The sequence below is a fragment of the Sesamum indicum genome, linkage group LG7, assembly GCF_026168435.1.
Source record: "Sesamum indicum cultivar Baizhima isolate 11 linkage group LG7, ASM2616843v1, whole genome shotgun sequence".
Taxonomy (NCBI): Eukaryota; Viridiplantae; Streptophyta; class Magnoliopsida; order Lamiales; family Pedaliaceae; genus Sesamum; species Sesamum indicum.
This window is the reverse complement of record NC_142663.1, coordinates 6,829,738-6,853,170: the sequence shown is the minus strand read 5'-3', so window position 1 is coordinate 6,853,170 and position 23,433 is coordinate 6,829,738. Positions and strand designations below refer to the sequence as shown.

At 32.8% G+C, this 23,433-nt stretch overlaps 3 protein-coding genes and 1 long non-coding RNA gene across 10 annotated transcripts; all 4 read right to left on the bottom strand.

The window, feature by feature from the left end:
- Positions 1 to 373: 373 nt before the first annotated feature.
- LOC148787512 (uncharacterized) lies at positions 374 to 2,267 on the bottom strand. Its single transcript, XR_016066358.1, has 2 exons — positions 809 to 2,267; positions 374 to 739 (listed from the first exon to the last, which is right to left on the bottom strand). It is a non-coding gene; the product is annotated as an uncharacterized LOC148787512 (long non-coding RNA).
- Positions 2,268 to 3,300: 1,033 nt separating this feature from the next.
- On the bottom strand, positions 3,301 to 5,725 carry RPS9 (ribosomal protein S9). Its single transcript, XM_011085454.3, has 3 exons — positions 5,356 to 5,725; positions 3,983 to 4,271; positions 3,301 to 3,574 (listed from the first exon to the last, which is right to left on the bottom strand). The coding sequence occupies exons 1-2, from the start codon at positions 5,701 to 5,703 to the stop codon at positions 3,984 to 3,986; spliced, it is 636 nt and encodes a 211-aa protein (XP_011083756.1). The 5' UTR covers positions 5,704 to 5,725; the 3' UTR covers positions 3,301 to 3,574; position 3,983.
- An 867-nt stretch (positions 5,726 to 6,592) lies between these two features.
- LOC105166193 (MATE efflux family protein) lies at positions 6,593 to 11,530 on the bottom strand. The gene is made up of 9 exons (XM_011085453.2): positions 11,188 to 11,530; positions 10,907 to 11,102; positions 10,476 to 10,821; positions 10,295 to 10,381; positions 9,286 to 9,342; positions 8,940 to 9,178; positions 8,732 to 8,850; positions 7,248 to 7,334; positions 6,593 to 6,932 (listed from the first exon to the last, which is right to left on the bottom strand). Exons 1-9 carry the CDS (start codon positions 11,440 to 11,442, stop codon positions 6,876 to 6,878), a joined length of 1,443 nt encoding a protein of 480 aa, XP_011083755.1. The 5' UTR covers positions 11,443 to 11,530; the 3' UTR covers positions 6,593 to 6,875.
- A 7,272-nt stretch (positions 11,531 to 18,802) lies between these two features.
- Positions 18,803 to 22,946, bottom strand: LOC105166191 (F-box/FBD/LRR-repeat protein At1g13570). Of its 7 annotated transcripts, none has more exons than XM_011085449.3 (5): positions 22,685 to 22,946; positions 21,683 to 21,865; positions 20,245 to 21,142; positions 19,723 to 19,878; positions 18,803 to 19,226 (listed from the first exon to the last, which is right to left on the bottom strand). In XM_011085449.3, exons 3-5 carry the CDS (start codon positions 21,109 to 21,111, stop codon positions 18,948 to 18,950), a joined length of 1,302 nt encoding a protein of 433 aa, XP_011083751.1. In that variant the 5' UTR covers positions 21,112 to 21,142; positions 21,683 to 21,865; positions 22,685 to 22,946; the 3' UTR covers positions 18,803 to 18,947. The 7 variants fall into 7 exon arrangements, with proteins under 7 accessions (XP_011083751.1, XP_011083752.1, XP_011083750.1 ...); XM_011085450.3 differs by having other exon boundaries at positions 21,683 to 21,856; XM_011085448.3 differs by having other exon boundaries at positions 22,745 to 22,946.
- Between the last annotated feature and the right edge of the window lie 487 nt (positions 22,947 to 23,433).

Below are 23,433 nucleotides of genomic sequence, written 5' to 3'. Positions count from 1 at the left end.
GAAGATAGTTGTAATTTACCTTTACTTTAATTGCCCTTAGATTTCTTTAACATTTTCTCAAATGTTCCTTCTAAAAATAAAATAAAATAAAATTCAGTGAGGGCAAAATAGTAATATGCACTACAACGTTTAAGTGCTACAATATTATTTTCCATTTGAGGGGGATATTTACAAATTTTCAGACAACGAAGAAGTATTTATAATTATATTAAAACTCAGAAAACGTAGTTCTACCCTAGAAAATAATACCATTTTTTGCCTCTTCCAGAGGAACTCTTACCCAGATAAGGAGTCTACTGAAGATAACACAGAAGAGATATTCAAGCCAGAATGAAGAAAGGAAACTCAATCAGAGAAAAGCAGGACCAAAACAGAAGTAACAATGCTTATTTGTATTATCACGTCAAAGTTAGCCCTTTACTGATATTTACTTGATAAAATGTACAACTCTGCTATAAGATGTTCTCCATGTATGATTCTTCCAGGAAGAATCCTAAAGAAACAATCTCTTCAACATCAACCTCCTATGAAGTCAGTCACTACATTTTTTAGAACAACTTCCTACCGATGCAGGTCTGAGCAAAAAGAGCACTTCTTGATCTGGATGCTCTAAACACGGACCAGTTCATTGACTGTGTATATGCGAAAGGCTATCGCCCTGGGCATAATATTACATGTTGGCAGGAAGCAGAGAACGGGCATAACAGGTAGTTCTGAAGCTCTTTCTACACCTTTTGACCTATAAGGTGCAATAATATGAGTTGCCTGCTGAAGGGGTCCAAGTAGCTCATTCTCAATGCAATCATACCTGCAAGTTCTCTCTCTTGACATCAGTTCTCCGGGGATAATACAGCCACCACAACTCGTTTCGGTGTTCGCAAACTGTATTTAAAATTGATCTATATATGTTTTGCTCGCTACCAGATTGATTCAAATACTCGACCAAAGAAACAAACATGCATATATATATATATATATATATGTATGCGTGTGTTGGGGAAATGCATCTACATAACACAGGTGAGTTAGTGTACTCTACCAAAAAAGACCTTCACATTATTAAGCACAATGCAGAGATCAGACACATCACTGTATATATGATCCTCATGATAAGCAGCGGTTCTATATTTTTATTTACGTTTGCAGTATTAGTCAATCCCATATCATCTATCTGGCATTGCATGTAATTCTCTGTACATCACACATTGCAATACAATTCTATGAGTTGAATGACCTAGCAAATAAAATGTAGCTGTCCACCTTATTCAACTAGAGTTAAACTTGTGTCCCGATCATATTCGGATCCTATATCCACTATGATTTCACCCCCAAAGAATTTTATTGTGAATAATTCCACTGTTGAATCTTGAGTTTCAAAATGAGCCACCTGCTAAACAACTAAACTTCATGTTGAAGACAGACTTACAGTTTTCTGCAGAGGTTATCAGCAATTGCTGAGAGTGTGATGAAATTCATTCTAAGTTGCAAGATTTTATTTTTAGGATACTCAGCAAATCGCTCTTCCGGAAACATTGAGAGTCTTTCGACATTTGTCTCAAGTTGCGGCTGCTGGTCCTCGAAAACTCTGCTTTATTGTCTTCTCTTGTGAGCTCATTTCATCCTTGAATAGCTCATAACCAAACATAAAATATGCAAATGCATAAGAATGCAAGAGAATCTGCCACGATCTGGTGAGTCTATAAAATCCATTTGACACGCAGCTAAAATCTTTAGTTTCCAATTCTCTTGATTCTGAAGTGGTGTATATATAGAGAGACAGAGAGAAGGAGAGGTGGTGCCAGCGGGGAGGAGGGGAATGGGCGGCTGGGGATCGGGGAGGAAGGGGAGGGGGATGGATCTGGGCGGCAAGGTGGGGAAGGGGCTGGGCGCGGGGAGGACGAGGGAAGGGGGAGGGGGTCTCGGCGGCGCTTGGGAGGGAAATGGGAGCGGCAGCGGCGGTCGACGGTGAGAGGAGGAAAATGAAGAAAGTTGTATATGCATGTATATATATATATATATATTTTAAATAATATATTTAATATATAAAATAATACTTTATTGATTGAAAATCATCTTAGATGCAAAGGGAGTGTGTGTAATGTACTTATGGTTAAGAGGATATTTACAAAAATATAGGGAATTAAATTGTTATTTTTTTTTATACGAAAAATCTGTACATTTATTCTAATATAGAGAATTAAATTGCATTTTTTCCTAGATATATATAATCCATGTCTATATTATATGATTAGGCCTTTCACACTAATGACGTCGACATACCAACTTTTTATGAAATCAAAAATATCTTTCAACTAATAATAACTAACTTAACTTTTCAAATTTTATACTAATTGATGAATTAATTTTTTTTTCTTTCTTCTTTATTATTTTTAATCTAATGTATTAACTTATACATTTTTATTTTTATTTATAATATTATTTAATTTTTAATATATAAAAATTTATTCATTATATGTAACAACGTGCCGTAAATATAAAAAGAAACCTTATTTTGCGTCTAATATGAAAGTTATTTTGTAACTTTTGCATAATTTGTCCTTCACTTTTGTATAATACCCTCATTGTTTTTTCCTTGCAAAATGAACTTATTAATTTATAACGGATAAAAATGAAAAGTTTACATATCATTTATAATGTAAAAGAATTAATCAAAACTTTTAGCATGTCAGCTCCTTTGTCATTTTTTGCTAATCCAATCAAAAGTTAGTAATTGAAAATAAAATCTGGATGCATGAAAATACAGAGGAATAATGCGCACAAGTTCAGTGAATCGATATTTAGATGTTTGTTTCTTTGTTTGAAAATAAAAAAGATAATACACAAGATTAATGCTATAAATGTATGGAAGTAAAGCAAGAGGACTTCTCAACTAACTTATTCAGCGAATCTTAGATTTCATTTTTTTGTGTAAAAATAAACTAATACTTCCAAGAATCATACACATTGTACCGTACACTGATTAAATACCATACCAAACATCAGAAAATCAGAGATATTGTATCAAACATTGATTAAACACCATATCAAACATCACAATTCATCATACATATTGTATCCAACACTGATTGAACACCGTATCAAACATCGGATACCTTAGACATCATGTATAATGTGCCAAGTAACATATTCCTAATTAGACCAATTCTAGTACCTTAGACATTTAGACATCATGTATAATGTGCCAAGTAACATATTCGTAGTTAGACCAATTCTAATACCTTAGACATCATATCCAATACCGTAAGTAACATATTAATAATTGAACGAATTCTAGCACGGTTGATGAATGTATTGTTTAGTGACTGATCAAAAATTTAAATTTTGAGTAGCTTTGAGTTGATACAGCTGAACGTCATAAAGTAGAAGCAACAACCATTAATCTTGTTATGGTTTCGGGTGTTTCGTTCCCCTAATATTCCCGAGCATAATGAAAAATGGCAGCCTAAATGAAAAATTTACACACTAGTCAGGAAGAAGATGCTCGCTACAACTCCATGTCTGTCCGCATATGAACACAACTGTCCAGTTCCAGGATGACTTCAAATTGCAATCCCTGAGAAACCAAACTCAGACTGTAACACGACAATGTCCAAGCTTATTTTTAATAAATGATTAATTATAATGAGTTCAATTCTTAGTAGTAATAATTATTAAATATACTTCTTTTTAGATTATCAAAAATCCCCATCAGGTTTATAACATTTACACAACTACCCATGTTGTTAGAACAAGTGGTATATATAGAAATTTCATAGATGTTAATATTTATTTCAAAATGCAGAATTCTGTATCTAATATATAAAGAAGGTAAATGTAAAATTTGTTCTTTTATATTGCGATTATTTTAAAGGAGAGATTTTTGTAATTTCAGGAAAAAAAAGATGTGGACTCATTACAGTTAACCCTTTCATAACATCACAAATAGGAAATATATGATATCTTGCGTAATTACAATTCTAACCTCAACGCTTTGAGTATTGAGGGCGCTTTCTAGCTTTCCGTAACCCAGGCTTCTTCCTCTCGACTACTCTCGCATCCCTGGTCAGGAGACCTTCCTGCTTCAGAGGTGATCTGTGGCTGTCACTCAACTTCAACAATGCCCGAGCAATGCCAAGGGAAATTGCTTGAGCCTGCCCAGAAAGACCACCCCCATGTGCCTTGACAAATACATCATAGCTACTCTCATAGCCTAAAGTCATAAGCGGAGTCTTAACATACTGCAACCATAGAGGATTTCCTTGAAGGTAGTCCTGCAAAAATCATTACCAAATAAATATAACAGTACAGATATTGAGGACGATTTCAGATGTGGTGAGCTCTACAGTTACAAAGAAGATTGCTGCATGTTCAACTCTATGTTCCATGTTAAGTCAAATCTATCATGCTTTGTGCTCTTTAACAAACCCAAAGCTGCTTGGACCTAAAAAGTAAAATTAAAATCTCTCTATAGAATCTCCATTTAGATATTACTGATTAGTCCTCAAAACTGAACTACTGAAAATATGATTTCTGCCTAATACCGTCAAGATTCCTGCCTGATCCGAGTTGAGTCTCCAGTGCAGAATTAAATCAAGAAATACACCTCATTGTAACAGTTATTCGTTCTGCATCTTAATCTGCTTACTCAACTGTATCCATACCTTAATAACCACTCTAGCATAATAAATCATCACCATTTCAGATATTCTCAAGTGCTTGCACTTAATTGGGTTATTGAAAATTTAAAAAAGAAATTTTATCACGCCTCCTGGTTCAATTCTCTTTGGCTTCAGCATCAACTGGCCTCAGAAAACCGAAATCGTGGAGTACGCTGGCTCAAGATCCTTCAGCATAATTTGCATGTACTATACATTTTATCATATACTACGGGTTTATGAAGAAAATAATTTCAGTTGAATATAAGGTTGTCTTTTTAAGGAAACAAAAATAACTTTAACACAGCGCTCTTAATACTTCAAAAAGAAAATTTCAACAGAATGGAGAGAGATATGAACAATCAGCACATTGATATCATGATAATGGTAAAGGCCAAGTTCCCAAATTCACTAAAATCAATGCAACACAAAGAACACATCCACAATTAGCTAATATCAATTTGCCGTTTGCACTAATTCAATCAAGCATTTTTTTCCCTCTCTTCTCACATACACATTCTCAATACACTTATTGCAAACCCTATTTCTTCTCAAATTATACTCCTTAGCCTCTGCTCAGACGGTCAGCCTTACTGTTACTATTATTAATGTAAATGCAAATGAAGCTAATTCTCCGCAAAAATCAGACACTTACCAACAAAAAGAATAATAGTAACCGAAAGCTAGAAAACTGTAGTACCTTAGCATCCCGATAGTTGATGATAATTTTTCCAGAGCCTTCCTGAAGAACAACCCTAGCAATGGCGCATTTCCTGCGTCCAGTGCCGATAATATTCTGCGCCGCGAATCCACCGGGAAGCCTAGACTTCACCAACTTCTTCAAGTCCGCTGTTTCGACGTCTGCGTCGGCGACGGCAGAGGAGGCGGCGACAACGAGGGCGGGAAATTTGGGGGCAGCGGATCGTAGAGAGAGGGGCTTTGGTGATGGAAAAGAGAGGGATTGAAAGGGTTTGTGGGAAATTTGTGAGGAGAATGAGAGAGAAGATAAGGATGAGGTGAGAGCAGTGATAGAAGTGGCCATTGCCATCGATGGAGGAGTGGGTACGGTGAGGAGGAGAGTTTGTATAGTGTTAAGAGATAATGTTTCTGAATTGACTAATTTGCCCTGCACAGTACATAAATTCTAACCCTTGCTGCATTCAATGGAACTTAAATTAATTATATAATAAACATACTATATTTACTGTTTGATTGGTGTATTATTCAGAAACAAAACTCAAATGTATTATATTTTTTTTCTGTGATTAATTTGATTCAATCAAATTTGATTTGGGTATAAATTTTCCGCATAGTATATTTATTTTTCCTATTTAGAAAATTTTTTCAAAAATTTACTATAATTTATATTAATATGAAAAAATACATTTTTTCGCTTACAAATGGGTTATAATACTAATATATATAATTTTTTTTGTTATATCAATAATACTTTTAAATTGGTCTTCTTTTCTCCTTTCTCTCTCTTTTTTCTTGACCAAATTGCATTTACCCTTCTATGTTTCTCAAAAATAGCTAAAATTTTTTCTGTATTTTAAAAATAAGCAAAACACCCCCTGTGACTTTTAAAACACAGCACAAACTCTACTTTCGTTAGAAACTAACGAAAGGTAGGATGCACTCGCGGATGGTGAAAGTGGGCATGTTCTTTTGCGAGTTTTGACTAAATTTCAATTATATTGTAATTATACTAAATATCAATGGGTATATGTAATTATACTAAATTTTTAAAGAACTTGTTGTAATTTATTTTTAATTTAATAATATATCCGAGCACAACATCATTTATCACTAATGATGAGAACTAGTGTTTAAGGGTGGATTTCATGAAAAAATTTGGAGATCATAGTTCGAGTCTCATAAATATTTATTTTAATCTTGTTTAATTTATTGAAATATATATTGTTGTAATCATGTAATTCGAGGCAGAAATCGAGTACGAAGAACTAAATAAACGTGTACTGAAAAATGACAACAATGCAAAATGTATGTTCAAAGTAATAATTGAAAATGCGCAGCAGCTAATGTTAACGGAGCATTTGATCACTGCTACTTCCAGTGTTGTTCTTGTCGTTGTTGTTGCCCAACTCTCACTCTCCCGCAACAACTTCAAGGATGGATGAAAACATGTTGAAGCGACACGGTCGAGCTTTATCCCGACTGAACCGGTCGGGGTTGCACTGCAGCCGTATCTCTCCACCCTCAGTGATCCGCAATCGCTCCACCCCATTTCCTGACACGGGACAAGGCTTCCTTCGCCTGCAGACGCAAAAATTTCAATGAGGTATTTGTAAACGTATTGGGAAAGGCGACGCCAGTACGTGAAATGCATTGATTTTGGTGTGTGCGAATACTATATAAACAATATATGGTTTGGGATCGTCCTGGCCGGTGGCGGTGATTAAAGCCGAATCTACTATGCATGATGGTGATCAGAATTGAAACCATCCCAACTTTAATTGTGGTTTTTAGGGCGTGTTTTTTTATACGATTTGGTAAACGGAGTCGAAACCACCTTAAGTCGAATGTACCAAAAGGAAAGAATGCACCAGGAAAGATGAAATCAACACTTACTTCTGTGTCCCAGTTTCTGCTTGAAGTAACCACTACCAAGATGAGTGTCTGCAGACAAATTCCTCCAATCATCCCACCCCAAATTCCCTGCAAAACCAAGATATTTGATTCAACTCAATATCCTCATAAAGTTTATGGGTCATGTTAGTAATAAAGGTAAATTACAACAAATTTTTTTTAAAATTTAATATAATTATAAGGGTAAAATACATATTAACTCTGTGATAAATAAAATATTATATAATTCCTTGTATTATTCAAAAAATTGCAAATTACCCACTCTCCTCTAGAATTGTATTTCAAGTGCGGAAAATGCGGCTAGTCAAGTATTTTTCGCCTACAATGACCAAACTACCTCTATTTTGAAATTATACATATTTTTAAAATAGAATATAAAAAATTATATATTTCAAGTTATATGTATATATAAAGAAATCCACGGAAATATAGATGCAAATAACTCGTCGGAGGCTAGGAGGATGGCAGTGGGTGGAGTGTCAAAATGCTCATCGTTGAATGGGCTTTCCAACAACAGTAGATTCACACTGAGAGGTGGTCGGACGGTGGAGAAAAAAGCAGTTGAAGATGGGGTGCAAATTAGAATTTTCTGAACAGAAAAACATCGATAATTCGCCCATAGATGGGAGATTGGCTACGGGTGGGGTCTCAAATGGGCTTTCCAACGGTGGTAAGATTGCGTTGAAAAGTGGTCGAACAGCGGAGAAGAAAGTGATAGAAGATAGGGGGCACGGATTAGAATTTTTGGAGCAAAAAAATGGAGATAAATCTCCAACGAATTGGAGATTTGCGGTAGGTGGGATATCAAAATGCTCGTTGTTGGATGGGCTTTCCAACGGTGGTAAAATCGCGTCGAGAGGTAATCGAACGGCGAAGATATGTGAGGAGAATTGAACTAGAAATATGCATATATATACATATCTATATATTAAAAAAATTATTTATATATTAAACAAATATATTTTTATTTTGTATATGCATGATTAACTCTTAGCTCAAATTTAAATTAGATTAAATATAGACCCTGACCAAAAAGGACATTTTTATCATTACAACATAAAACGTATGCTTAAATGCATTAGGGGATAGTGTGTGCCTTTTTCAATAATATAGGGGTTATATGATATTTTATTTATTGCACGGCCTATTTGAATATTTTCGGTATCATAGGAGGGCAATATGGATTTTACCCTAATTATAAATACCTTTTTGAAAAATTATAAATACCTTCTTAAAATTAACGATTGTCTAACAAATATTCAATCGTGACAACTCGTTGTAGAGAAATATTTATTAGACTCGTTAATTTCGAAAAAGTATTATTAAATTCTTAATCAAAGATGAAAATATTTATAATTAATTATAACGAATCTTTAGACAAAATTGAGATCTTATAGGAGAAAAGTTTGTAGGTGTAGGAAGTTTTCAAGAAACCTGACAAATGAAAACATAACAAACGAACTTACCATTGCCCCCAACTTAAACACGAAGCCCAACAGTATGCCTAGCGGTAATCCCACAATGTAATAACATCCGATGTTGATGTACGCCACAAGAGACTGCCATCCAGCTCCAACGGCAACCCCTGAACGACACAGCCACAAACCACCATGTTATAAATTCCTTCTTCCTCCTACGAATCAAACACAACTCATAAAACGTTGGGGTTCTTACCAGACAGGACGGGCTGAAGACCGTTGAGCAGAACCGTAACTGCAAGAAGAATCGACAGTCGAGTCGTCTCCTTAGCGACTGCCTCGCTATTGGTGAAAAGGTAGGGGAAGACATCTTTGGCCGCTATAACGGCCACCATGCCCACCACCCCGATAAACACCGTTGTGATTGAGACCACCACAACTGAGAATTTTGCAGCTCTTGCATTGCCAGCTCCGAGTTCGTTGGAGACTCTTACACTGAAGATATGTATATAGAGTTGTCGTTCTTGCACCTTTGTTAACATATATGTTTTGACATACAAACCGAAAATCAGACACACGCATGATGCTGGAAAGATTATTACCTTATGGCAGCATTAAATCCAAATGAAATCATTGCATCCCATCCTTGGATATTCATGCTGCAAGAAAATTGTGCACACCCCTTTAACTATAATTAAAATTTTAAAAAGGGATAATTACATTTATACTACTCAAATATTGTTCATTTACGCAAATTATATATCTCTGTCTTTTGAATAATTACACATACACTTAACAAAACGCCGACATCATTTACATAAATCATCTCTAGTTATTGAAGAAATATATATATATATATATATATATAAACCCCTAAAAAACATTAATATCATTACACAAACTAGTCCTGCTTTTTAAGTATCGAGGTGGTTTTTGCAATTATATAAAAGAAATGGATGATTTTTGTAAATAACTATTCCATATGCTTTTTTTTTTAATTTATTGACTAAATATTCCATTTAAAACGATAAAATGAGGGTGAAAGTAAATACGCATTTGAGTTAATCTATATAGTTAGTGGACCGTCTAAGGCATGAGAGAATTATATTTATAAATATATAAATTACTTAAGTTTTAAAATATAAAAATAAATAAATGAAATACTCCAAAATTAAAAGTTTAAGTAATTAATAAGTAGAAAATGACAAAGTACATTGAACATAAAACTAAATCTGAATTATTTTACTAACTAATTTATCTACAAAAATGAGCGAATCTTTTGAATAAAGAAAACCAATGGTGCACTTTTCTAAATTAAACAGAAAGTAGGAATTGCTTTGTTTTAGTGGCAAAATAACAATAACTTTTTAAGTATTATTAAATATCAAAATAATATTTAAATTGTATCAAAGAAAAATGATGATTTTTTAATAAAATCAAATAATCATACACTTATCTAAGTCCAAGTAGAAATAAAAAATATATATTCTTACATCACAAAACAAACGTCAAAAGGATTATCCAAATATGCTCATCGATTACGTCCACCTACTTGAATGACTTCTGGAGTGGGTCAATTAGTCAAAGAAAATGATAGTAAGATATCATTACCAGATAGAAATGGCATCAACGGGCACCACAGGGTTCTCCAGATGACCTGCTATCACTATTATTACCATCAGGTACCAGAACTCCAAGCTGCCAATTCACCAAGAATTAGCTAGTTTCTCGCATTAATACTCATCATATTCATAAGGTTAGATCGAGATAAACACGTTGCACGGACACTTACCACAACATTATAGAAGAGGCCAGAGAGAGCTTGGCGAAGCCGTACAAGTCTTGGAACGCCAACCACGAGAATCCGCCCCAAGCACCATCTGATTTCGTGTAGAATATGTAGATCAACTGCAGAACGATGATGAGCCACCACGACAGGTTCAGAGTCACGGCAGCTCCCACCAAGCCCCACCCCAGTTTCAGTATCAGCAACCAGCTGAAAACCGTGTGCAGAACCAAAATGATGCCCGAAATCCACGCCATTACCATCATCTTCCTCTGCGACTGCAGGAATTTCTGTATTGGAAAATTCAAAGCATACGCGAACAGCTGTGGTATCATCCACAGTGCAAATTGACCTGCAGGCCCACACCAAATTAACACTGTCTTCCCCTCAGATTCTGAGTGTTAGTTAATGAGTTCAGTTGATAGCAAGAGACCAACCGGCAGCCCGAGAAATCTCGGCAGACTCTCCGAAGAAGAGAAGGATGGGCGGAGCGAAGATGTAGAGCGGGAGCAGCACGCACGCGGTGGTCAGCAGTATGACCCATGACCTTTGCATGTATACGCCCAACATCCTCACCTGCCCTGCACCGTATGCCTGCCCACACAGCGTCTCCAGCGCGCTTCCCATTCCCAGCTGCGACCAACAGAGTTTGCGACTGAGGAAATATTTCGAACATGAAATTTGTTGTAGTGAGATGAGATTGGGGGTTTAGTTTTACCATAGCGCCGAAAGCGAGCCCGGCAATGACGGAGTTCTCGACGGAGACGGCGGCAAGCTCGATCTCCCCCACCTGGCCGGCGAAAGTTTGAGTCAGTGCACCTAGAGAGTACTGGCAGATGGATGTGAATATCGCCGGCCCGGAGAGTTTCCATAGCGTCTTCGACTCTGCGCCGAACTCTTTAATGAAGCCCTCTCCCCCTTTTTCCTGGTGGTGGCGCTTCTCAAGAAGCGCTTCCTTCACGCCGCCGTCCATGGCCGCCGGAGTTAAGATAGTGCAAGAGAACTCACCAATGAAAGTCCAAGAACCCGAGGGGTGTAAAGAAACTGATTTGTCAGGTCAGTATATAGAGATACTTGTGTGTGTATTTTTATATTTTATATTTTATATTTTTAAATTATAATTTTATTTAAAAATAATTACACTTCCTTCTTTTAAATTTTAATATAATTACATCAATTTTTTTTCCATCTAACAAACAACTCCTATTGGTAAAAAATTCACCAAATCAACTTATATTAATAAAAAAAATCGGATAAAATTTATATTTATCCTCAATTAACTTATTATTAATTTATTAAAAATCAAATAATTTTTTTAATAATCAAATTAATTTTATACATTTTCACAAATTAAAACATGTGAAAAGTACATATTCATCGTTATAAAAATAATTTAATTAAAAAAAATATTTTACATTGCAATAAATTAGTAATAGAAAATGGATCTAACGCGATAGGGTGCCTCTTTATCTAATTTCCATCACCATGCGATCGAGAAAATCAGACGTTTGACTTAACGATTGCCCCACGGGATCTGCGATCCATGTGATTGATTTTTAATAAGTGTTGTGAAAATAAAATAAAATTTAAATATAGTGCGAGAAATTCGGTGATTGGTCTGTAATAAATACAGTGGATGTGTTCGTTTCTAATAAATGTTGCAAAAGTAATTTACTATATACTAATTTAGTTATAGAAGTTTCTAAGAAAGGGGCCTGACCCCACTAGGCATCTTGACCATCTAATTTGTAGTCTATCGTATTAATAGAAAATTTTTACTCAAATTAAATATCATCGTTAATTAAAATTAAATATATAGTAAGTATAATATATTTATCACACGTGATTGATTATTTTTTTTAAATTATACATCAATTATATGATAATAGTATTGCACATACTATATATATTTACCATTCATTTTATTTCTTCCTTTGAAAATATTTGGTCAGATTAGTAATTTCAATACCTTTAATAATTTTATAATTATTTTTTTTCTCTTAACTACCCACTATACTACAATTCTCGCTCACCTTACTTCTCCATATTTATTATAATTTATAATTATAATTTATTCTCTTAATAAATTTCTTTTTTCTTATCATCTTATACCAAGGTTCTTTTTATATGCTCGTGGGAACGTGTGCAACGATAACTAGTTATATAAAAAGAAAAAACAACAGGGGATTTATTTGTTAGATAGAATAAAACTCGTGTTAGATGTAATTTTTTGAACCATAGGGGGTCTACGTGTACTACACTAAACTTCAGAAAAGGGGAGTGTAATTATCCCTTATTTTTAATTTAATGTATTAATTTATTATTCTATCTTTTTTTATAATATTATTTCTAATCTATTTTAAAGTATATATGTAAAAAAATTATTCATTATATGCACGTAGAAACGGCGTGCCACAATGACTAATATAAAAAAGAAAAAGAAGGTCCTCTATACTCATAAATTATGGTTAGTGACACCATTCGACCAATTTTTCGATACAACTGTCGTACTTCTAATTAGATCATTTTAAAAATTACTTGCAATTATCATTTTTTTTTTTAACAAAAATGACTCATGTCATTTTAACACCTCGACGTTAATTCTTTTTTTTTTTTTGTAAAATATGATTTGTTAGTTTATATATTTATTTATTTATAATATATTTTAAAATATAAAATATTATTATATGAAGAAAAGGTACGCTTCTGATTTCTTGATCTAAAGCTACTTTCGATATTTTTTCAAAAGTTAAATATCCATCTCTAAACACTCAAAAATAGCTTTTTATGAAAAGAAAAAATTAAAAACTTCTTTTTTAAAAAAAATAAAATTCAATTCATGACTACATCATTTCTTAAATACTAATTCAATATATTGATATTTCTAAATCAACCTCTGAATTGTGAAACCTCACTTTAATAATTTTTCCATAATTGGAAGTTCAGTAACAAAATCAAGTTTCGACAAAATTAAGATCAGAATTTGTTTTAAAATTTAAATCCACAACGATTTCGACAAGTTCAAGTATATGGTGTGTTTTTTTTTTTAAATGAAAAACGATAAACTATTATTTTTGAATAAATTGATGATAATAAACAATATCAAATATCTATATCTAACAACTGAGAACTATAACAATTATATATTAATTATAATATCATATAATTTTATCTAACCAACAACTACTATTAACGTATAATAAAATCTCATATATTGGTAGAATTCGAACGCATAAACTTAAAACCATAAGGCCTCTACATCGGCAATTAATTTAAACCTTCTTGGAAATTCAAGTATGCGGCCTTGTGAGTCGATCGAAACACATTATTCTTCAAGCTTGTTTGAATTAATATCGAGCTTGAAATATTGTGTTTTGAATTTATTTTGATTATTGCTCTAATTGAGCTTAAATGGGCTTTAATTAGATCAAATATGAGTTGAACTCAAGTAATTTGATAGTTTTAGATTTATTTTGTTATTTCAGTACTAATCGAATCGAATTCAAGTTGAGCTTGAAAGCTTATTGAACAGAAAATTCTGTTCAAGTTTGGTTTGATTTGTTAAATTTAACAATGCAAAATTCAAACAAACTTCTATTAATCGATTTTATTTGAGTATCGAATAGTTTGATTTATTTTTGAACCCTAACAGTGGGATGAAATTACTAACTTACCCTTGATGAACTTAAAAAAATATATTTCAGAAACTGTAAAAAAGAATGGGAGTGGGTAAAAAAATAAATAATCCATAAAGATACTAGTCTATAAAATTATTTTAGAAAATTCTAAGAAAACATATAAAATTATAATATAAGATCCAAAAGGCATTTTGATCAGTTTACCATTATAATTGGATAGGACCTAATGGAGAGTAACAGAATAGACTCGTTGTTAAGCGAACATTAAAATGACAAGATATTTATAATTTATTTAAATAACGATGAAATATTTGTAATTATGATAAAAACTCATAGGAGATAATTGTAATTTAATTTTATTTTTAATATATTTTATACATTTCACATAAATATAAAAGTTTTGAAACTTTTCACAATGTAGCCTATCTGGAAATCTAAATGTGGAGACTGGAGAGTCGTGTTTCAGCTTTCCACACCATATAATGGAGTCGTCTTTTCATGATAAACTGAAAAAATAATAACAAATAGGGATATTTACACTCTCCTCTCCTGATGTTTGGTGTAATTACATATAGACCCTTTATAATTTGAGAAATTACATCTAACACTCCTAAGATATGCTTTCATTTATCAAATAAGTTCCCCCATTCGTCAAAATTCAATGAATTTGTTGATATTAACAAAAATCGAACAAAATTGATATTTACCTTTGATTGACTTATTCAAACAATTTTTATAGGATTAAACTACCCTTATAACGGTGAGAATATACCTTCTCACATGTATTAACGTGTGAAGACGTATGAGGGTTAAAAAGATTTATTTGATATACTATAAATCAGTAATACGTCAATCGGGGTAAATATGTGCTTTTTTTATTTTCTTTATGAACATCAGCAAATTTAATAAATTTTAACTAATTGAAGGACTTATTTAACGTAAGCAAACTTTAAAAGTATTGGATGTAATATCTCAAACTACAAAAATTTATATATAATTACAAAACTTTGGGAGAGATGAATGTAATTGTCCTAACAAATAATATCTGGCACTAGAGAATTTCAATTACACTACATCTTGCACTAAATATGGTATAATTCCATAATACTTAGGTATTCAAATCATAAAAGAAACAATAGAGTTTAGACTTCATACCTTGAATTTGGATCAAAAACTTGGGTGGTGAATGATTTTGGTGGGTGGATTGGCTGACTAATGGTTGGATCATTCCCTAAAAACAAGAATTTTGTACATATTATTTATTAATTGATTACTTTATTTGTGATCAAAGAAAATGATTTTTTCTTAATTGATAATGCAACTTTAGATAAGATATGCAATATACGGAAAATTTTAATTTTACTGATTTTTTTGGGCTGTTTATCCAAAATTTCATATAACTTGAAAACTCCAAAATATGTATCAAAATTTCGATTCCGTAAACCATTACAATAAATTAAAATTGAATCTCTTTCCCAATAATATTTATAAAATATCGAGTGCGATCATACTAATATCAATGTATTTTAGAACTCCAAAATTAAACGTATTTCGACGAAAATAGTACTAAAATGAATAACTCCCGAAAAAATTATGGTATTGCACCCCTTAAAAAATGAAAAAAAAAAGGTCCAAATTTAAAACGTGTTGTGTTCTTTCCCCATCTTGAAGTAACCCAAAATTGATTTAAATACAAATATATGCATATTATGTGGTATTTTTTATACCTTTATACACTTTAAAAAATCAAATGTATCCTTTTTTTTTTTAATTTAATTTGGACCCATTTCTCACAAATTTCAAGAACAAAATATTATAGCAGTCTTCAAATCCGCCTCGTTTACTATACTTTTTATTTTTTTTTTTATTGTTTCAAAAATCGATCAAAATCACGTTTCGGATAAATTGCGTAGTCAAAGAGATCCTGACCATTAATCAAGTAGGGCCCACAATTAGAATTAAACTTGATTATGGAACAGATTTTATGGAGCACCTACTCCAGTGAACTACCACCCAAGTCTGTGTAAATTCTCTCATGCCCAACATGTCCGTACTAGTGTTAGGGTGCAGCTACCATTCAAACTCTTTTACTATTATTATGACTAATTGCATTTATTTACAAAAACTATTATTATCATTTATATAATTATAAAAAAAACATCCATAATAATAAAAAATTAAGTATAATTTATATAATTATGTTGATGTTTCTTTGGAGGTGTATGTGTAATTTTCTAAAAAGTAAAGGTAGTTTATGTAAATGACGTTGGCGTTTGGCGTTTTTTGCAGGGATGGTTTGTATAATAATGTTGACATTTTTGGAGAATGTATGTATATTTTTTTAAGAAGTAGATGTAGTTTGTGTAAACGACGTTAGTATTTCTAGTAGGGGTAGTGTGTGATGATATTGATGTTATTGGAAAGTATATGTGTAATTATCTAAAAAGTAAAGATAGTTTGTCTAAATGACGTTGGCGTTTCTGACAGGGGTAGTTTCTGTAATAATATTGACAATTTTTTAGGGGGTATGTATAATTTCTAAAAAGTAGAGGTAGTTTGTGTAAATGACGTTAAAGTGTCTTGTGTGTAAATGTGTAATTATCTAAAAGATAGGAATAATTAGTGTAAACAGACAATAAGTTAGTGGATGTTAATGTAATTATCCCTTATTATCTATACTATATATAATAGGAGAGGACCCTTTTGGCGTCCAAAATAATTTGGTCTGTCATTTGTTAAAAAATTTTAAAATAATTAATTGTCTTTATTTTTACTCGTGATTTTCCATAAAATTACTACTAGTTATCAATATTATTAGGGTGAATTACAACAGGCTCTGCTGAAATTTATCGAAGTTACAAGTACCTCTCGTTGCTTAAAAAAATTAAAAAAAAAATTCTCTAAAATTAACAGTCATTTAACGAATATCACCTACAATGAGTTGATATAAAGGGGTATTTGTTAGACGACTATAACTTTAAAAGTGTATTTATAATTTTTTAAAATAAAAAAAATATTTATAATTATAACACAATTGATGAGAGACCATTATAATTTATCCTTCATTATTATTATTATCAAGCGCATATACCCAATACACATTTATATTTAGAACCCAAAGCATTGGATTATAAGCCGTTGCACCTACCATTCAAACTCTTACTATGAAGGAGAGTAGGCAGCAGGCGTATGTGGTTCTTAATTGCCCAGACAGAATGCGTAATATGTGGGGAAGCGGGACTTCACTCTGTCGATCCAATTGAAGCACAAATTAGTTGGCTTTCTCCCAGGCAATAAAGATGGGACAAAAACAAGAAATTTTCGTTATGTTTGGATTTGTGTTTTAGTTGTCTTGTTTTGTGTTTTGAAAATAAAGAGAGAAAAATAGATTTAAGTAAGTATGTGTTGAAAATAGATGATATGTTTGGATTTGTGTTTTGGAAAAATTTAAAATATTTTAAAATAAGTAGTGTAGGTTTGATGTTGGGATTTGGGAGACAAAAATCACTGTTCATTGTCAAATCATATACTTTTATATATAAATATGTATATATATAAATATTTTATGTTTAATATTGTACTTTTGGGAGACAAAAATTACTGTTTATTGTTAAATCATATCTGTTTTATATTATATATATATATAAATGTATATATATATTATATGTAGAAAGTTGAAAAATAGAAAAACACGCAGATAAGGTGTAAAAATACAAAAACAAACATTAAGTGTATTTTTGTATGGGATTTCATATGAAAAGGGTTAATTATATCAACACATTGATTTTTAAGTCTAATTATATGAATATTTTTTTGTCTTTTGTAAAATTATAAATATAACTCTTAAAGTTGTAGTTGTAATTATGAGTACACTATCTATTTAATGATGAAATTTTACCGAAATTTGCTGGACTACATTGTACTAACCCCTTCAAAGGATGTATCTGTAATTTTATAAAAGCATGAAATAATTGTATAGTTAAGCCTAACCTCGGAGAGTGCAGATGAATTTACACTATGAAAAATAAGAATATGTTTTAGTTAATAAGAGTAATAGAATGAAAAATATATTTGAATTAAAATATTTTGAAATAATTTTTTTTGGTACAAGAAGTAATATATAAGTGTATTTGAATTGGGATGTTATGTGATACTTTTTTTTTTTGTACAAAAAGATTTAATAAAATGGACATATGTTTGAAATATGATGCCTTGTGGTAACTTCTTTTTTTGGGGTAAATTACATCTTGAAGTATGTTGGTTTTTATATTTTGCTATTTATTTTTTTTTTATCAACTTACCGTCTCAATTTTGCAAAATTTGTACTGATATTTGGCCATTTTTTTTTTATTTTTTTAATTAAAAAAATATTACATGTCGTGCATATATAAAAAATATTAAATCACATAACCCTTAAATATAGCATGTGCATGCATATGATGTTTTTTTGAAAAAAATACTTGGTTAAAAAACAGACAAATAACAAAATGCAAAATTTTATAAAATTGATATAGTAAATTGACACAAAATTTAAATGACAAAGTGTAAAAACAGTTATATTTCGAATGCGGAATGTAATTAACCCTTTTTGAAAAAACATGATATTTCATAATATTTTTTTGGTGTGAGAAAAAGTGATTGGATGGACTTTCTGGAATTTATGCTCCAATCCTGCCAAAAATTCCCAATCAAAGATCATCGAACAATTTAAAATAATATAGAATTGAAAATGAGACTTTTGGAAATAAAACCAAACAAGGCCATCAACCGTCAAGATACACGAACCCATCAACGGCAGTCTCATCAACCCAAAGTTGGTCTATTTATGATTTTGAACAACCTAAGGATCCAGGTAAATGATTTCTGCATGCATGGAAGCTCGTCGGAAGCGAAGTAGCTCCTTCACTAATTCCCATCCGCCGTCCATTGAAGCCGGCTTGACTGTCATCCTTTCAAGAACTGGTGTGTTAGCGAGCAGGAAGTTGATGAAATACAGTTCTTGTCGAATGCCAGAGATTCCGACAATCTTAATAATCCGTAGTTGATTAAAGGGAAAGCTCTGAAAATTTTCAGCAATGTTGGTGGCTGCTCTTGAGGGAGCCTGGTCCTCTGTGCGAGCCTGTAAAAAGTTGGAGTATCAATGAAGTAAAACAGTGAAAGGCAAACCAAGAAAAAATAAGATGTTTGAATCATGTCATTAAAGCAGAATGAATGTGTGGCATCAATAGAGAAAAACATTAAGGGTTAATTGCAACAACCTCCTACAAGAGTTCATATCATTCCTGACTAGACCCTTTTCTATAACAACATTCCCTCCAAGTCATAACGTTTACAAACCATTGTATTCCGTAAGATAGGTAGCAAGAATTAGAAATTGAGAAAGCTATTAGTTCTATATCCAAAAATGTAAGAATATGATTATTTTGCATCTAATGCTAGAAGAAAGGTGATAGCACGGTTCTGTTTTACGTCGACTTCTATGATTTTAAAAGGGAGAAGGGTATAGTCCATAATTATACCAACTCCCAAGATTGTTGCAATTAGTTCTAATGTTAATCTTCTTGGACTATTACATGAGGTATTATAACATGATTGTATGTTGAAAGAGAACTTACCAACATCTCAAGTTCCTGAAGGTTGGGACAACTTCTGAGAAGGCAAAGAGCAGCCAGGTTCTCTTCAATGTCATTGAAATTAATGCGTATTGAAAGAAAACTAAGATCAACACAAGGTTTAGGCAGCTTCCCTGGAATGGTTCCAGCAGCCAAATACTGGAGAGTTGAGACGAATAAAAAATGAGGGAAATAAGAGAAGAAAATAGAATGATAAGAGTTATAAGCTAAATAAAAAATGAGGAAAATAAGAGAAGAAAATAGAATAATAAGAGTTATAAGCTTATCTGAAATGAAATATTCATGAAATCCTGTGGTCAACATAAAGTTAATTGATAATTCTGGCTTTTTAAACTTTGGAAAATAATATTACACATTGGGTTACTTAATAAAGCTTTATAACAGCCCAATGCAACAGAAATAATTTTGCTATCAAAATGTCCTGGTCCCAATATCAGAGCACCAATGTCCGTCAACCTTTTGCAAATCTATGAGGTCTAGAAATAACGATGGTGTAGAGTATACCTTCAAAAAAAAGCTCTGCACTTCTAGCCTTTGAATATGAGGAAGGCAGGCAAAAAACTTGATCAAATTGCCAGTGCTGCCAAAAGCTAGATTGCGTTCATTTCCAGTGTTCACATACAGACCGATAGAGACAACAGCCAGATGGAAGGTATCTCGGAAACTGACATCTTCAAAAACTCCTCCAACATCAAAGAAAAGGAGATTTGGAGCATGGATATTAAGAAGGGTAAAACCATCAAAGTTCATCAATGTCAGCCGCTCGAGTAAAGGACAACTGGATATCATATGCTCAAATGCCAATTGATCCATGGTGATGTGTTGAAGATCAAGGCTCTTCAAGCTTCTAAAGCCATTAAAATTAGATGGAGGTTTCAAAAGACAGTTAAAAAGTTCCAAATGAATCAACTTTTGACACGAGTATATAGAAGAAGGAAGCCTGTAACGATGACCTTTCCATATTTCAAGTATAAATTCCTTGACAGAACCCCTTGACAGGAATAGAATCCATCTATCAATATCACTAACACCTTGAAGATCTCGATGAGAAAGCTTAAATTTGTGTATCGGGCCAGTATGAAGTAAAAGCACATGGTCAACAATACTCACTAGTTTGTTTTTTACGAGGGTTTGATCTTGTGCAGAGACTAAAACAGATTGATTATCAAATACAAGATAAGGAAGGGTGACCCATTTGTATCTCCACTTGGTAGACAAAATACTTGTGCGAACAGCATCCCTCAGTGATAAATGTGACAAAATTTTGTCTATGATATGCCCTGGTAAGTTGCTAATTCTGTCCACCTCTATTCTTAAATTGCAAGGCAACTCTGGTGGTTCTCTTTGCTTCTGCAAATTAAGAACAAGCATGTAAGTTCCGTTCAAGCAACACAACACTGGCCTGCGTAGCACACAATAGAACGTTGATAAATAGATACATGATGTAGTGTCACAGAGAGATAACATGCAGCATTTAATGAATTGTGCAAAGTGATGATGAAACTAGAAGCAGCGAATTCTACAAAGATATGTCTAAAGAGTTATATAGCATATAATGCCAACGGAACAAGACTATTGTCATGTTCATAGTTCATCTGTTCTTCAAGTGTTAAATTTATTGTGATAAAAAGGGTTTAGTGAAATCAATTATGGGATATAGAGATGGTCAAGTTACCAGAGCAATTCTTTTCCTTCACATATTGTATGTCTTGTCTGTGCTAAAATTTGTGTGTGATGCATTTTACTCTACCACTGTGCTGTTGTTTAACAATGTCTAGAACCAAAATAATGCTCATGCACAAACAAACATGTTCACATATGCCGACAGGATCAAGCACTCGAGTAACACAAAAAAATGCATAGACACAAACCAAAACAGTTGTGTGTCTGTTACTCGTATAGAACAAAAGCAGAAGACAATATTGACTGCCGAGAAACTTGCCATATTACTCATGACGAGCTATTAAAGTATTCAGCAAACCAATTCAGGATCCAGGGAAGTTAAAACTCCAGCCAGTTTCAGCATAAGATGGTCATCTTGGCCACATCTGATTCATCAAAGTGCAGATGCATGTAACTAACAATAGCTTTGGCTTCTCAGCAAGACATAACCTACCTGTTCAAACTTCACAAAGAAGAAGTAAAAATCATCGTACGATAAAACTGAAGGAAAAGAACCATGTCTAATTTTCCTTCTTTTCATTAGATAACTGCACAAATAACAAACATCCATGATATTATTTCTTTCTATGGTATGCATTCGTGTAACACCTAATTCTCGGAAACTAGACTAAATACTGTCTTGTCTCATTTAAAATTTTACAGGGCCTTGGATATTGTAAAATCCTAGTATTACAATATCAGGCAACAATAGAAGCAGGGGAAGCACATCAAATACCTTACAGACCAATTCATAACCACAAAAGGAACCCCTAAATTATAGGTAAGAAGGTTACCTGCTCAAAATCATGATAACAGATTCATGAAGATACTGTAGGAAAAGGTTCTACTGAAAATTATTGAACTTTCTTATCATAATAGTATCTTCAAAATCAAAAAACAAAATAACTTGGCAGTAATTCATAGTGGTCATTAATTCCTTCTATAACTTCATGAACTCAAAATCAAAATCCCAGAAACCATCTCCCCCTACTGTACTTAGGCACAACTATTTCTCCAAACCTTAGGGAAAAAAAAAAAAAGCAATGTACATAAGCAACACTTTCAGATGATACAATAAAGTAAAAGCAAAAGAAACATCTTAGACGGCATCATTCCCATCAATTTAATAACTTCAACAACTGGGAACAAAAAAGTCGGTATAACCCGCACATGGGTTGACAACTTCAATTTGGTTTCCAAGTAAAATTTCGGAAAAAAGAAGATTACTAAACAGTAAGTAGTTACAGCAAGGTAAAAAATACGTTCCAAAGTATAAGAAAACCTTCAAATTTTAACAGCATCAGAAAGCCCCAATTCCGGGAAACGCTGTGAGAACACCTACATTTTGAGAAATTCCACAAACAAAATCGTCGGTTTGCCACTCCAATTTTGTGCAACGCACAAGAACTCAAAGCTATGGCCCGTGATTTTATGCGAATTGGGAGAAACTCCTCTCTGGTTTATAACTCACTCTGCAAACTGAAGTCGAAGTACGAGGTTGGTGACAGCAAACGCGCTTGCTAATGTCCCGAGGATGAAGTCATTTGTGTCGACAAACGCGATTACTTAAGAAGTGAGATAAAAGCGTGGTAGTACAAGATTTGAGGTATTTTGGGCCCATTGGCCAATTTAAATTATGCGGTCTGCAATTCGATTGATATCTCGTAGCATAAGATATTGTTTATTATAATTTGGTAAGAGTCTTGTTAATAAAAGCACCTCGTTAAAAAGATGATACATTAAGATTTTGAAAACTTGTTTAGATCATCAATCCTTAGACAAGGGGCTTGAGATGGGCAAATAACCATGTTCTTACAAAAGGAGCCAAATGACCCGACTTGCAAGTTATTGCATGAGATATTATCCATTCTAATTTTGTAGGAGCTTCACGAATTTATCGTGAGTGAAAAATTGTGTCGTTAGAGATAAATTGGGCTGCCCGCTTAGAGCCCATCTAATTGGGCTGAAATTTGGTGATGATTATAGTTGGGCTTAGGTGACATAAGAATGGAGATCCAACTTGTAAAAATA